General features: G+C 44.6%; 1 protein-coding gene across 5 annotated transcripts in view; it reads right to left on the reverse strand.

Annotated features, from left to right (window-relative positions):
- Positions 1-16102, reverse strand: part of SIPA1L3 (signal induced proliferation associated 1 like 3) — a 1632279-nt gene that overhangs the window by 456301 nt on the left and 1159876 nt on the right. For 3 of the 5 annotated variants that reach the window (XM_069644475.1, XM_069644473.1, XM_069644472.1), the window contains one exon: positions 3721-3867. The exons of the other annotated variants lie outside the window; for them this stretch is intronic. In XM_069644475.1, coding sequence (XP_069500576.1) covers positions 3721-3867 — 147 coding nt within the window. The remainder of the gene's footprint in view (positions 1-3720; positions 3868-16102) is intronic. 5 annotated transcript variants of the gene reach the window in all.

Below are 16102 nucleotides of genomic sequence, written 5' to 3' on the forward strand. Positions count from 1 at the left end.
ATATGGGGGAGGAGAATGTGTTACTGTAGAAGTAACGAAAGGGGGGAATGTTGGGATGGAAATGAGTACACATAAGCGCTTTCAGGTGAGGCAAATCCCCTGAGAGATAGTGTAGTGTATAAGGGGGGAGAGCCACACTATGAAATTCGGTGCAAAAGTGATATAGCGCGATCAGCAGATGCATGGCATTTGAGAGCAGATAGAAAGAAACGCCATTTTGTAATTATGACAAAAGCACAGGCTTGCATACCCGTGCTGCACCAGCAGAACTCCATGGAAAGATTTCACCAGGCCCAACATCGTTAGGGCAGAATGAATGCACACTGCCAGTTCCCACGGAAGTTCACTTCCCCCATGTCCTTTACTGTTGCAAACATTTAGTATCTTTAAGAGGAATGCACTCTGCAAGAGCACGAGACAACACCAGGCTTTGTGCAGCGCCCATCCATCACCACTAAGCTGCCAGCAGGCCTCTAACCCACACTCAGCCAGCCCAAAGCCAACCCCACACCACACCACTGACCCAACCCCCACACATTCCATGATAAGCAAGCTATCCAGCTGTCCTAGCACAAATCAAAGATCTAAGCATGCGTGCCTTTTTCACCCCCCCCCACCCCAGTAAAAAATACCTCCTTTGTAATACTACGTACAGGGAGGGATACATTAAAGATCAAACCTAGGGTGGAGACCTTCAGTGCGAGAGGTGCGGTATCAACAAAGCCCAGAATGCGTGGGTCAGTGTGACTATTTCATTCTCCCTTCCCCCTAGCACTACTCCCCGTGCTACCCATGTCCATGCCACACTGATATATTAACACTGTATTGTATGAGCAACCCGACCTTCACCAGACTACGAGACAAGCCAAGCTGACCCAGCTCAACATTTATAGTGGTTGTTTGCGGAAGGTTCTAAGTAAGGAGCTGCAAGATGAGCCAGACATCCCTGCACCCGGAGACAGACATCTCTGGAGTGTCAAGAGTGTTTGGTTTCTTTCTGGTTAGTACTGTTGATGTAGTCAGAAGTTCAGGTTTGATTTCAGTTAATCTTCTTACGTTCCAAAGCTCCGTTGTTGGATTTGGAGTTGCATTAAAGAAATAGGAAGTAGTCCGGTTAGGATATGAGGTTATGAAGACTCGTGGCTGTTGGTTGACTACAGTACAGACTTGTGTAAGAGAAAGATCAAAACAAATATAGAAACTGCAGAAAGTTTCCAGTGTGGCTGGGAAACGTAGTTGAAAAGTTGGGATTGCTGCAGAACGAAAAGTAAAGAAAGTGAAGCATAAAATATGCACTTCCGTGTCTTGAACAGAAGCAGAACTCTGTTATTAGAACAAGTAAAAGGAATCTTTTTTTAACAATTTTTATTATTTTTCAATACACAAACATCACAGCACAACCGACAGTGAAAGTTATAAATGTCCAAATGTCACATACATCAATCATGTATTTACCACTGCCATCCACTTCCCCCGCCCCCCATAACTCAAGCTTACTCCGTTGCACCTTTAGTCCTATTCTTCCAAGGGCGCCCCTCTTTCCATGCTCCTAGAGGTATCATGTTCGCTTGGACTGGCCCGGGTGGGCTCGGTTAATGTGGCCACTAGCTGGCTCCAGGCCATCAGCGCTCACACTTCATCAACCTCCCCCCTGTAGGCCGCTTCATAACATGCTGTTTCCGCTTCAGCCCATTTCAGAAGGTCATGCAAACGCACCTCTATCCTGGGTCTCCGACACGCTTTCCACCCCATAGCTATTCTGCGTTTGGCCAGAATATAAGCCAAGTGCTTAAGTTTGCACACATGCTTCATTTTACGTGGTCTGGTAAATCCTCCCATCATGCACGCCCACACCGATTCTACGTCTAACTTAATACCTTTCTCAGAGAAGCGGTGGGTAACCTCCCCCCAGAATTTCCGATTCTCTGGACATGCTCAAAACATGTGTATCATCCCCACGTTTACTTCCCCCCATTTGGGGCATGTTTGTGTTTCTGTGCTCTTAAATCAGGCTAGCTTTTGAGGGGTCATGTACACCCTGTGGGTTACATATAGCTGAATCTGTTGCAATCTTGCGTTTCCGGACACCTTCTTGTGGTACCACTGTGCTCTTTCCCATTTCCCGTCCTTCATGGGTTCCCCCGCGTCCTCCTCCCACTCCCGTCTCAACTGGGTCTCCTCTTTCCCCACCCTGGACATTACCAGTTCATAAATCCGGGATACCTCATGCCCTCCTTCCGAGATATCATATATTGTCTCTATGGCCAAATCTGGTTGGTCTTCTAGTACTATTTCTGACCATGTGGTTCTTATCTGCCTTACCAGTCTGGTGTAGGTAATATACTGCCCAGGGTGTACTTCAGCTTCTTCCATTAGTGTTGTGAATTCCAGTGCCTTCCCATCCCTCCACACATCTCCCAGTGTTGCTATGCCCACCGGTTCCAAGTATCTACGTATCGTCTTTCTTAGTTGTGCGTCCACTCCCATCAGCGCCACTAGCGGCACTTGGGGGGGAAAGCACACAGTCAGGTTCTCCATGACCTGGCATGCCTTGCGCCATGCCTTCCACCCCAATTCTAACAGCTTTGATCGCCCTTTTAGCTCTGATTTTGGCAGCCATATCAATTCTTTCAGAAAGTAGGGTGCGCATTCTGACCCCAGCAGTCTGGACTCTGCTGTTCCTTCAGCTAGCCACTTGGTCACATACTGTACTTGCCTGGCTAGATGGTATATCTCGAGGTTAGGTAATTTTATGCCCCCTCTCTCATACGCATTCTGTAACTTCCATAAGGCAATCCTATTTCTGGTATTGTGCCAGATTAAAACTCTACATAAGCTCTGTAGTTTACTGAAAAACCGCTTGGGCAACATATATTGGATATTCACAAAAAAGTGCAACAGCCTGGGAAATACAACCATTTTCAACAGTGCCACCTTTCCCATCATAGCCAGGGAGAGGTTAGCCCATGACTCCATGCTGTTTTCAATGTTAGCTACCGCTTTCTCTGTGTTGTGTTTATGTTCCTCTTCTACCTCATGGTAAATATCAATCCCCAAGTATTTGAACGTGCTAGTCTCCCAGGGTATTTGTAGTACCGGCAGGTTATCTTGCGCAATTCCTTTATATTTCCCTAAGGGAAATATGCACGACTACCTGAGGTTAACCGCAATGCAGGAGAATGCCACAAATCGTTCCATTACTTCAAGGATGTATTGCCGGTTTTCTTCTGGATACCTCAGATATAGCAGCATGTCGTCTGCATACAGTGATATTAGGTGTGTCCCCTCCCTAGTGTGGATCCCTATCTCTTCATATTGTTGCCTCAAATATTTCGCTATGGGCTCCGGTGCAAGGATATATAGCATCAGAGACCATGGGCAGGTCTGTCTGGTGCCTCTACTGAGCTGCCATTTGTCCGAGATGATCGCTCCCGTTTTGACTCTAGCAAGCGGCGAGCTGTAAGTAAAATGACTCCTATAGTCTTCAATGTAATTGATTAATTTGGAAAAAACGATCGTGAACTGATCATTGAAGGATACAACATGGCTGCTTTACCTCAAATACTTGACTCATTAGTATCACCACACCTCAGAGATCAAATGTAGTACATCCATTTTATAGGTAGCAGTATTTAAGGCCACACACATACCAAAGCAGTCAATCCTTATCAAGTATAAGAAAGTATCTTTTTTTAATCAAAACATTTGTTTCATGCGTACCTTTCCTGGCAAGGCGTAAATCTAGTCAAACTTATGTTGCCTGAGCCTGGGGTCGAGAAGCTCCCAGAAGGCTGTCGATATGGCTGAACTCTTTCAATCCCTGCTGGCGATGCTGCAATATATGGAGTTTCTGGAAAGCTAACAGGCCTGCAATAAAATATGAACCCAATTTGAAAATTATGAAGACAAAAGCTAGATGCTGTTTGACTTGATTTGGTTTTATAGTCAAGAAGAAGCATATATCTTATAATGGAATCCATGTACAGAGAACAGAATTCTACGTTTCATTTCAACTTAACATTACCATAAATATATCAATTTTATCATTCTTTAGAATTCATCTAGTCAGGGGACCACTTTAGAGCCCAAACTGTTTGGAAGGGTAGTGGAGATATATCTGTAGCATTGAGGTAGGACGTGAGCGGGGATAAAGTGGACAAAAAGTTGCCGCCTAAGGGGTCAACAGTGAAACGATGATTGAAAAATAACTGAAATGTCCTTTTCCTCTCTTCTTTGAGAAAGCTGGGATTCCATTACAGGGGTTGGGGGCCTGAATTTAAAATGACAGCTGCACAATCTAACTTGTTCAATAGGGAACACTTGTCACCTGACCACAGCAATTCTACTATGGCTGCCTGAGCCAGACTGTTACCTGTTCATAATACAAACTGAAATGAAGCCAGCTGACACAGCCCTGGGTACCTGTGGTTGCCTATCTGCTAACAACCAGGATTTGGACAAGCTAGCACAGATGCACCCATTCATGAACCAAAAACCTCTATTTAGCAATGTAACAGTGGTTTGTGGCAGATTTTGTCCAGTTGTTGAACTAATAAGGGCTAAGAGGAACAGTAGCAAAACCGAGGACTATCACATATAATCAAAAACATGTTGAATAACTTGTCATGAATGGGCTATTTAAGTGCGAGTTTGGAAAGATAGAGTGCCAAGACTGATAGGATTCTAATGGATCAACCATTAACATCCAGCACCCAAAGTGTAAGCTAAGTGGAGCTGTTTGGCTGTCCTCTATGCTCCTCGTCTCCTTTGAGCTGTTTTGTTCCTGCGGTTCTTTCGTGGCTACTTGTGTAGTCGGCAAGAGGAAGGCGCAAGGTGGAAAGAGGCGAAAATGCAGTGAACCTTCTGAAGTAACTTCATTGCTTTAATATCCTTGCTGGACTCTATGTTGGACTTCATGCTGGACTCTACTCTTCATGAACTTACAAGCGTCTTGTTTAGCCTCCCGCTCAACGTGCTTCTTTTGTTTTTGCAGCTTGCAGCATTCTTTGGCTCCGCCTCCCGATCCGACGTGCTACAATTGTAGCATGCTAGCGCACCCCCGCGCGCACCCAAAGTGGACGCCAAGTGGAGCCGTTTGGCTGTTCGGGGGGTGCGCGAGGCTCGCTCTGTGTGGCCCGCGGCGGGAGTTTCTAAAGCAAGTCTGGTATTGGGCCGCTTCACTACTGTTGAGGCGGCTAATATCCAACAATATAAGGTATGATCAATCGGAGCCCATAATACTGTTATTCTTTTGAGCCTATATAAGTAGATTCACTGATTGTGCTCGAGTTTGATTTGCTCGCTGGTGAGAGCCCATTTACGTAGCTTTCTGTATAGTGAAATTTTAGGTTCGCCCCTGGTTCCAGGGCAGGATAGGGATTATGAGCCGATCTGATAGGCTTGAAGGGTGTGTGATTCTCTGGTTGCTGCATGATTTCTACATATGCAGCGTGGTGATTTTTGAAGAGAACACCCACTTCGTATTTAATGTAAATTATACATGCGAGATACCTCGGTTCTTGGTTTATATGAAACCTTAGTAAGCAGTGTGTGGAACTCTAGCTTTTGATACTCGGACGATTTGGCAGGAGAGGGTACGCGGGACGCATTTGAATTGTACCAATTTCCGTGCCGCTGTGCACTAGATATATTCTGATTCGGTTCTCGGTCAGTTGAGTTTCTGTTTGATAATCTGTGGTGGTACCAAGGGGACTTGGTCTTGACATATAGTCAGCTACCGCAGTAATGTCTAGACGACGAAACAGTATCAAATATGTTTACTCTAGGGGCACAGCGGCAGGCCCTGCTACTAGGAGCTCCACAGTACAGGGGACAAGACTTTATGATGATATATTGTCCGCTCCCCTGATTTTCACACCTGTAAAAACACATTAAGAATGGCAATGAATATGCCTTTAACTCCATCTCCTCCAGAACCTCGTGACTCCCTCTTATTAGACGCCGAGGCAATTGCACTCTTCAATGCTTTCTATGGGAGGTCAGGTACAGGCTTTGCAGGAGGAAGTGTCTAGCTCCTGTCCGTTTGGAGCCTTGCCAGGGAGGGAGGCCACTGTTATTCCAGACACCACCTTCCTGGATACACCACCAGACTTTTTTTCCAGCAGAATTGGAGCTGCAGGTTCGGACACAGCATTTACAAGACACAACGAATTTGCTACTTGTTCAGCAATCGGGTCATACATCTGTAATGGGGGGGCTCCTTTCCTCCATATTACAAGAACTAAATATTCACTCTACTGGGTTTATGGAATTGCGAATACTGATCGAGAGACAGATTTCTCAAGCTAAGATTGGTATTGAAGCACTGGATCTTCTGCCTACATAAATTGTGACTAGAATGCTGGCCCTTGGGGTACCTCTTACTACAGAAGTAGATAGAATACCTAAATCAAAGGTCGATGCTCCTGATCCACGGATCCTCCATTTACAAAAGCCAACCGTTTTAGAGCATCCAGTCATAAATAAAAACTTGGTGGGGAAAAAGAGGGCGATGGATCCTAAAAATAAAACTAACCAAAGAAGTAAAAAGAACAGGAAGATTGGAACTCATCTTTCTTTAACCAAAGAAATAACATTTCTAAAAAACACTTGGAGAAATTTTATAAGAGAGGAAAAGGCTCGATTCTCTGACTTTGAGGTAGAAATAATTGAGCCATCGGATATTAGCAACCCTGAGGGGGCGGGGGGCTTATAGCCTCCCCATGAATTCTTTATCTGATGAAATGACTCATAAAACATCTCTGCCCAAAATGAATCTGGATAAAAATAATAAATAAATTACCAGAAAGGGGCAATTCTGCCAGGCCGGTGGATCAGAGAGAAAGTAACAACCTTTTTTTGAAACCAAACATTTCCAATCAAGGGGCAGCGCCTATCACACTGAATCCCTCAGCAAATTAATTTCAATCAAATGTTAATCCACCGGTGCCCTACGAACTGAATCTAAGTCAACATTCAGGGGGCGATTCTTTAAAGAAAGCTGATCCCGCAGTGGGACATTCAATGGAGAGTGAGCCAGTGCCTGGGACTATAGATAACACTACATTGAATAAAAACAAGGTAGTGCTGCTGATTAGTGCAGCAGTGGAAGAGGCATTTTAGGGGCAGAATATCTACAGAGATACAAGTCCCCTGTACCTTTATTGGGGCCGCCAATCCCGCCGCTCCTAAAGAACAACAGGAGATGTCGGGAGCTGTAATAGACCCTAGCTTTCGAATTCTATTCCCACTTCTTCAGAAGCTCGGGATAGAATTTATCCAGTCATTATGCTGCCCCCCACACATCTTACACTCCCCTCTTCTAGAGCTTTCGGGGGTGGGGGCGGAGACAAGTCCTCCTAAAAATTATATGGACACATTTCTTGCTGTGCTTTCCAAATTCGCCTAGCATAATAATGTATCCTTTATTTGACTGTGGCATGCAACCAGCCTTGGCTGATATCAAGAGGGTGGACTTTATCCATCCCCAGTGCTTTGATCACGTAAGAATAGTTTTCCATTCTAAGTTGGTATTTAAATTATTTTTACTGGAATTAGATTAGTTCAACAAAGGTGGATTTGAGATACTCATTTTTGGGGATGTACGCAACAGCTAGAAGGTTTAAATCTAAATGATTTCCCTAGATCGGAACATCTGGAGGAGGCAGCTCCAAAAAAAGAGGCAGAGAGTATCCAGGAACAGGATTCAAGCTGGAGATGGCTTGCCCTGAGCCTTCGAGACTATCTCCCAGCTACAGAATCTAAAACAACACATATAGATTTGGAGGATATACTCACTATCTTTTCCTGGAACTCATGAGGTAATTCTCATTTATTTACCTCTTCTGAACTATGTTGTCTAATGAGAACTAAAAGCATTTTATGCATACAGGAAACTTGGATGACCTCGCCCGCTCCTCTGGATGGATTTGAGTGTCATCATCTTCTGGCTTCTAAGGGTCGGATAGGCCGGCCAAAAGGGGGCCTCCTGTTAGCAATAAAGCTTGGCATTGGTATTAGCATGATGGAGACCTTCACAATCTCCTCCAATGTATTGGGGGCTCTTGGAAAGGTGGAGAATATTGCATATGTGTTAATTTGGAATATATATTGGTCGCCAGGATCTAACCTATATGAGGTGATCACTAAAATGGAGGATATCTTGGAGAAATGCTCTTGTAACTAATCAGGGCTACAGATTCTCCAGATGGGGGATCTGAATACAAATCTGACTATGTCAATGGAGAGCATAGGAACATTTTGTGTAGCTCCTTTGAATGTCGTGGGTGAGCATTTTGCAACAACTGATCTTAAGCTTAAGGGCTCGATATATAAAAAGTGTGATCTAATGTGTTGGACTACGTTGTTTAAAACTTGGGGTTTGAAATCAGTACATGAATTGTTGAGACCAGAGGATCCTTATATAACCTGGTCATCAGGAGACAGGTCTTCTGCAATTGATTATATTTATGTATCCGAGCATATTTTCAATTTAGTAGAAAGCTTTACACTTCGCCCTACTATGATGAGCGATCACAAGATGCTTGGATTGAATTCACGCATACCTATATAGTAAAGGTAATGCCTAAGCAGATGCCCTGTGATCTGGCCATAAATGTGGGGAATAACAGGATTATTTGGCATCCTGGTAACGTACAATCATGTAATCATTTATTTTGTAAAGATCATGATGGCTCCACATACGAAGAAAAGAAAATCAGGTTCACACACAATTACAGCCCTTATGTAAAAACGCTCATTGATAACTCTGTAAAGAAAATAGGAAAACAACATGTTATTAAAAGGCACACACATAAATATGACTCTAGTGCGAGCAGATAAGATCCTCTTGCGTCGCATTTTAAGACAACTCCAACTGCTAAAAATCTGACAATTCCAGAAAAGAGGGGGTTAAACATGTGAAACAGTTCTATAAAAACTGGATTAGAAGCTACAAATCCATGATGTTGCAAGCAGATAATGAGGAAATGATGTCTGCTTTAAAAAACAACTCAGCAAGACAATTTTAGCAACTTATAAATAGAACCTCTAAATCTGATATAGAATGAAACCTCAACCCCATTGATTAACAAATATGGATGGGATATTATACAAATCTGTATGCAAGCAGAGAGCAACTGGAACAATCAGTACACAATTGGGTAACCAGGCAGTGGTTTGGCAACTTCTTGATAGAAAACATCACAGAGGATAGTTAAGGACAGCACCTCTAGAGCAGCGGGACCCAACGGCCTATCGAATGCCCTCTTTAAGGGGAATCCAGACAAGTAGTCAAAGGCACTATTTCTTCTTTTTGAAGATATAAATCGGACTAAGATCATTCCTTGTTCTTGGAACAACATGGGCTATATCATCCCTATCTATAAAAAGGGAACAGATCCTTGCCTTCAAATTACCGGCTAATAGCCCTTTTAGACTCAGACTCAAAAATATATGCAAGTCTCCTCCTCCAACAGATTGAACAGTGGGCAACTACAGAAAAGATGTATTCACCATCTCAATTTTGTTTTAGGAAAGGTATCGGCACATTGGCTAGAGGGCTGTTGATCTCCCTCCTACAAGAAATGGGCTGACGAAAAGGGGGAAGCCCCAGTGTATTTGGCCAGCATGGATCTGTCCCTCGCCTTCGATTTGGTGAATCAATACATACTTTGGAAGAAGTTGTCTCTACTGGCCCTCCCTCGGGACCTTCTGGATATCTTGATTCACCTGCACGAAGGTTCGATGATACAGATTTGATTAAACAATGAAGGCCTTCTTTCCATGCCTATCAAGACGTCCAACAGACTCAGACAAGGATGTATCTTTGCTCCGACACTGTATAATCTGTATACATCTGATATAGGGCCAGTGCTATCGAATGCTTCCTTTTTACAACCGAAGTTGGAAGGTAAAAACATTTTCTGGTGCTCCTATGAGGACGATTTTTTACTGTTTGACAGGACTCCAGTGGGCCTCCAGCACTTGTTAACAGCCTTCGCAAACTATATGACAAATAATGGCTTAGCTGTAAATCCACAGAAATCACACATCTTATGTTTTAGTGGAAAGAGAAGACTCCCCCTAAAAAGCTGGTTCCTGGACAAGTTCAAATTGGGGATTAAAAACTCGATTTATATGGGCTTTTTCGTAAGTACAAATGCAAATGCTGCTCAAGTACTAAATCATTATTTGTCTAAAGTCAAAGTTTGCATTACCCAGATGCGTGTAGTGGACCTCAAATTTGGATGATTTTCTTCCACTTCTTACCTAAGATTCTATAAACTAAAAGCTATCCCAAAAATCTTATATGGTAGCGAAATCCCATTTATAATGGGTAAGCTAGACGTCAATAAACTAGAGGCGAACATTCTTAGAAAAACCATTTCCTGCCTACCAAATTGCGTCCCAATAGCAGCTATCCGTTACGAATTTGGTTTACAATCATTTAAGAGTATTGTTGAGTGGAAATGTTTACTGTTATTTCACAATCTCATAGTTCAAACTGAAAACAACTTGTATAATGAATTAGACATTTTGAAACAAGGTGCCCCCAAATCGACTTTTCTGACCAAATTAATGGAACTGTGTAAAGCATTGCTGGGTTGTGCTGGATTATCTATGACTACTCTCATTGTAAACCCCAAAAAAGTGAAACAGCTTTTACAAAATGTTGACTGGGCGAAGATAACTCAGAAATTGTCTCAATACAGCTGTACGCACACATGGTTTCATACTATAAATGTATGGGATCCATGCAACCCTATCTGCTTGTCTTTCCTAATAGAGGGTGGAGACATTTCTATATGAGGTTTAGATTTAATGTTCTGCTCACTGGAGAAATAATTGCTGTAAGAGTAAAACCTGTATGTTCCATAATATTGTGTAGACATTGCAATGAATATGATGTAAAAGAAACATTGAGACACTTGTTGCTTGAGTGCCCGGCTTTGAATTCAAAGAGATTGCCCTACTTCTCCCGATTTGTCCCAGATGCGTCTAATGTGGAATTAGATCAAATGTGGAAACATATGCTATTTGACAAGAAAGTTTCGCTGCAACTAGCAGTAGTTAGATTTCTCAAGACAGAGTGCGACCTTTCTTAAAAATTTCCATTTGAATCAGTTATTATTAGGATAATGGAATGGTTTTAGCTCTATATATTGTAGTAATTGGGCTGATTTTATTATGTTTCTTAGTTTTGTTCTATTGTCCTAAATAGATCTGTAAAACTTTGTATACCATTATGAGAATAATGTTTTATGGACATTTTGCCTAAATTTCAGATGGGAAATTGTTTATTATTCCTTGTTATTTCCCTTCCTTTTTTGTACAATTTTGTAAAGGTTTTTTTAAAACCATATACAAATAAATAAATGAAATGAAAAACTATTAACATCTAGAACCAGATGAAAAATAGAACACTATACCAAGCGTAATGATAAAATATATTAAGGACACCCAACTGGCATATTTTGAAATTGGATAAATGATCTCACAGAATACATCTATGACACAAAAAGGTAGCCTATGCAAGAAAAACAAAAATCTGTCTAATTTTTCAAAAATGAAAGCACCTGCGGAATCTTGTAAGTCTGCAAGTCCACCAAAGGGATTTTATGAATGTAATCGGAGCACAGCAAGTGCATACAATACATACTAAATAGAGCCAAAACAGTGAAGATCAATAGAGAAATACTTTCACTTTCAAAAGATGCATCAATGGTCATACATCATGCCTAGCACTATTACTCCTCCAACTCCATCTGAGTAGAATATAGATTAAACAACATTAAAAAATGTTTTAAGATGCCATTTTGGAACATATTAAAGTGATAAAAAAGGTATATGTTAAGAATCCATTCCCAATCCACTGGGAAAAAAAAAAGAAAAAAAGAAGAAAATGGCAATCCAAATGATCAGGACATTATATTCATCACAGTTGAGAAAGTCCTTTATGTAGAACTACCTGCATAACCACGGGTTTGACCATACTAAGCTTTGAAGGAGTGAAAGCTGTAATAGCATGGACAATTCTACTGTGGGGTAGGCTGGGAGGGCGATAAGGAATACGTGGGAGGTCTATGAAGTTGAAAGAACGTTACCATGGTTAAGTAAAGTGTTCTTCGAATGGATTGTGTCCTCCCACGTATTCCTCATCTTTGATAGAGTCCCAAAGCATTGTTTGTTTTGGTGGAGTAAGAATTTTCTCAATGGTTTCCATGAACCAAATGCCGAACAGCTTTTCCAAAGCTTCCATCCTGACTGAGAGAAGAATCAAGGCAGTAATGCTTCGTGAATGTGTGTAAAGTAGACCACATAGCCGTCTCACAAATGTTTTTGATAGGAACACCTCTTTGCAGAGCCAAAGAGGTAGCCATGCCCTTGGTGGAATGGGCCCTCAAGCCTTCTGGAGGATCTATGCCTGCAAGCCTGTAGCATTCTGAAATTGCTAGAATGATCCATCTGGATAAGGTCTGTTTTGTCACAGTCTGACCCAGTTTGTGACCTGCATAGCCTATAAAAAGCTGATTATCTATACAAAGTTTGGATAATCTAGAGATGTAGAAGTTGGAGCTCTACGTGGATCTAATCTGTGTAACCTCGCTTCCTCCTTGCCAGGAAGAGGTGGAGGGTAGAAAGTAATACCATTTTCTGTCCTATGTGTAAATCTGAAATGATCTTCGGCAAAAATGAAGGCTTAACCCTCAGGACGACCTTGTCCTTGTGGAAATTATAAAGGGTGGTTTAGATGATACTGCCTACAATTCATTCACTATGGGCTGAAGTTAGTGCTACCAACAAAATGGTTTTAAACGTTAGGAACCTTAATGGACATGAATGTAGAGGTTCAAATGGTGCACACAAGAAATGTTAACACCAGATTAAGGTCCCAAACTGGAACTTGGAAAGGAGATGGGGGAAACACATTGGTGAGTCTTTTCAGAAATTGTTACAAGTGGGATCTTAACATATGAAGATTCCTCAGACGAGCGTTTAAGATAGACATCACCGCCAAATAGCCTTTAATTGTTCCAACCTGGAGCCCCAGACTGGCTAGGTACAGTACAAAAGGTAACATCCCTGGTGTTTTACATAGTAAAGGGTCTATATTCTTGTCCTTCTACCAGATGCAGAATTTGTTCCAGCGGCAACGGTACAAGGACTTCGTTGATGGCCTTCTGGCCGAAAGCAAAGTCTCCATTATGTCATCCAGGAGGACCAATCATTGTATCTCAGCCTCTCAGAAACCATGCATGACAGCTGGGTATCTTGACCTCTGGATGGAGAACCCGACCCTCCTCTAGCAAGAGAAGGGCCTCTCTTTGTGGAAGACGTATTGGAGGGCAGATGGACATGTCCAGAAGGTGCGGGTACCACGTCCTCCTGGTCCAATCCAGGGCAAGTAGGATCATGTTTCCCGAACGTTCTCATACTCCTGATGATGTGAGGAATGACGGAGACCGGAGGAACCACATAGAGGAGTGGAAACTCCCAGTCCACCACAAACGTGTCTCCTAGAGCTCTTCTTGGAGGAAATTCCCTTGAGCAGTACAGTTCGCACTTCTGGTTGACACTGGTCGGGGTTCCCTAAAGGGTGAAGATCTCTTGGGGGGACGCTGTTGCGCTCGGCGAAGATGGCCGGCTGATTCACTGCTCCGTCCCGTGTGGCACTTTTTATCTGTAAAATCTCCTGTTTGCCCCGACACTGCGTATAGCTGACCCGCGGCGTGGGTTACTGACCGGACTGGGAGTCTACCACGCGAGTTTCGCCCGCTGGGCTGCCTTTGCTGCAGAGTTACAGCCCGCTATGTGAAGTGTGGAGGCGGACACCCTCCGGCCTCCGCGCTCGGCTCCAGGAGTTCCCGCCCGAGCGCCGCGGCTTGCGGCATACTGTGTGGGGGAGGGGCGCCCCGCTCGCCCTGCGCAGCTCGCCCCGGCGTGGGCTGTACTGCACCGCGGCCTCTTCCTCCTCACCACACTGGATTCCAGAGCGTCCCGCTCCGCTGCCCCGTCGTGGGCGGTGTGCTGACCGGGGTCCGAGTGTGCATCGATCAGTCCCCGGATGGTGAGTGGCCCTGGCCCGATACCTCCCGCGCCCGCCACACGACAGCGGACCCTGCCCTCCTCCTCCTTGATTTCGGAAGCTTGCTCCCCCTTCCCTCCTTAAACCATCTGGCTGTGGCAGTCGGCCTGACTACCTTTGATACTGGCACGGAGACAACCGAACCATCCGGCTGCTGGGCCTACTACTACGATTACTCCAGGGCCCTAGTCCCCTTCACTTGCTTTTAACGAGCCGCACCGAGCGCCACCCGTCTTACTGCCTCATACAGGATCGCTCCCCTGCACTACTCCAACACCTACGACCCTGGCTTCCTGTACCTCTCCGGCTGTTCATTGCTTCTTGGGTCCGGACCTCCTGCCGAATTTCTTGAAAACTTCCCGGGCCCATATTTTTTCCGTCCTGGTGCTCAGCTCGGCCCCCGCTCATACGCCGCCTTCTCGATCCTGGTGCCTGCCCTGGTGGCCATATCCACTCTCCTGTTTGGTCTCCGGGACTTAAGTTTATTCCCCCTCCGGCAACATGTCGACACGAACCGGCAAGAAGCAATCCTCTATCAATATTTTCACTAAACCCTTGGCGGGCCCCGGGGCGGAGGCATCTACACAGGAATCTTCCCCCTCACTCGCGCTGGAACCATCCGATTCCCAGAAGATGGAGTTTATCCGTAAGGGGTTCACCACAATTCATAGCAAGCTGGTTGACATGAATGGCACGATATCCTCTATTAAAGGGCATATGGAGAGAACCGATGGTCGAGTGGCCGAGATTGAGGAGCGTGTGAGCACCGCCGAAGACGGCCTAGGTTCCCTCCGTGCGGAGGTCTCCACACTATCCACCCGTGTTACCGAGGTGGAGAAGAAGAATGAGGACCTTGAATCTCGCTCGAGGCGCAACAACCTTCGCATTGTCGGGGTACCGGAGGACGGTATACAAGAACCCATGGAGGACTATGTGGAGGGCATGTTACTCCAGCTCCTTGACTCCCCAAAACTCTCCCCGCAGTTTGCGATCGAGAGGGCCCAGCTTTCACTCACGGTGAAACCCAAACCTGGTGCACCTCCACGCCCGATCATAGCCAGGGTTTTAATTTTTCGCGACCGTGATGCCCTCCTCAGGGCGGCGAGGGCCAAGGGGGACCTTCTCTTAAGCGCAGCCAGGATCCACCTATATCCGGACTTTTCGGTGGCTGTTCAGCGGGAACGCAAGACCTTTCTGGCGGTAAAGAGGAGACTACGCGACCTCCAGGTTAAATATGCCATGTTATACCCCGCCAAACTGCGTATCGAACATGCAAACCGTGTTTACTTCTTCACGCTGCCTGAGGAGGCTTCCAGGTTCATAGATGAACACTTCCCTGGCTGAAATGGTCTCGTAACAGGCACCACTACTGGCTCGCCACAGCTTGAGATATTTGTTAAACGAATGCCGTTATACCCTGCCTCAGAACTTATCTGGTCTTCTGGCATTCTGACATTACCTAATGTGGTTCCCATGAGACCACCTGGTCACACCTGTAACAAATAATGTTGTTATATTTGCTGTTTTTTTCACTACTGTTATTGCTCCTTGATTCATTGTCCTAACGCAATGCGACCGGGCTAACCCCGTTAAATTGGTTCATTATATGTTTACCATGCCTGCCCCTTCCCCCACGGGACCTCCCCTGGATGGGAAATGATATTAGTGTCAGACACTATGTTTATCCTAATATTGCCTCATGGTTTGGAGCATCGCCGCCAGGCCACCTCACAGGCCCCCCAGGCGTCGATGCCATGGTGTTGGTTTTGATTGTTGGGCTATAGGGTGATCATCCCTCCGTTTGGGGGAAGAATGCGGGAGGGGGGAATGGGGTTATATGTTAATAAAAGCTTGGTATTGGCAGAGAAGGTGGAGTTTGAAGCACTACGGTCCCGTCAGCGATACAAATCTGTCCGTACTGGGTGCCGTCCATGGGGAGCACATTTCCATCCACCCGTATTCCTCTATGGCTAGCCCTGGAGGGTTGAGTGAGGAAACCTTGACATTTATGAGCTG

The sequence above is a fragment of the Ambystoma mexicanum genome, chromosome 2p (genome assembly GCF_040938575.1).
Source record: "Ambystoma mexicanum isolate Mex_15411 chromosome 2p, UKY_AmexF1_1, whole genome shotgun sequence".
NCBI lineage: Eukaryota > Metazoa > Chordata > Amphibia > Caudata > Ambystomatidae > Ambystoma > Ambystoma mexicanum.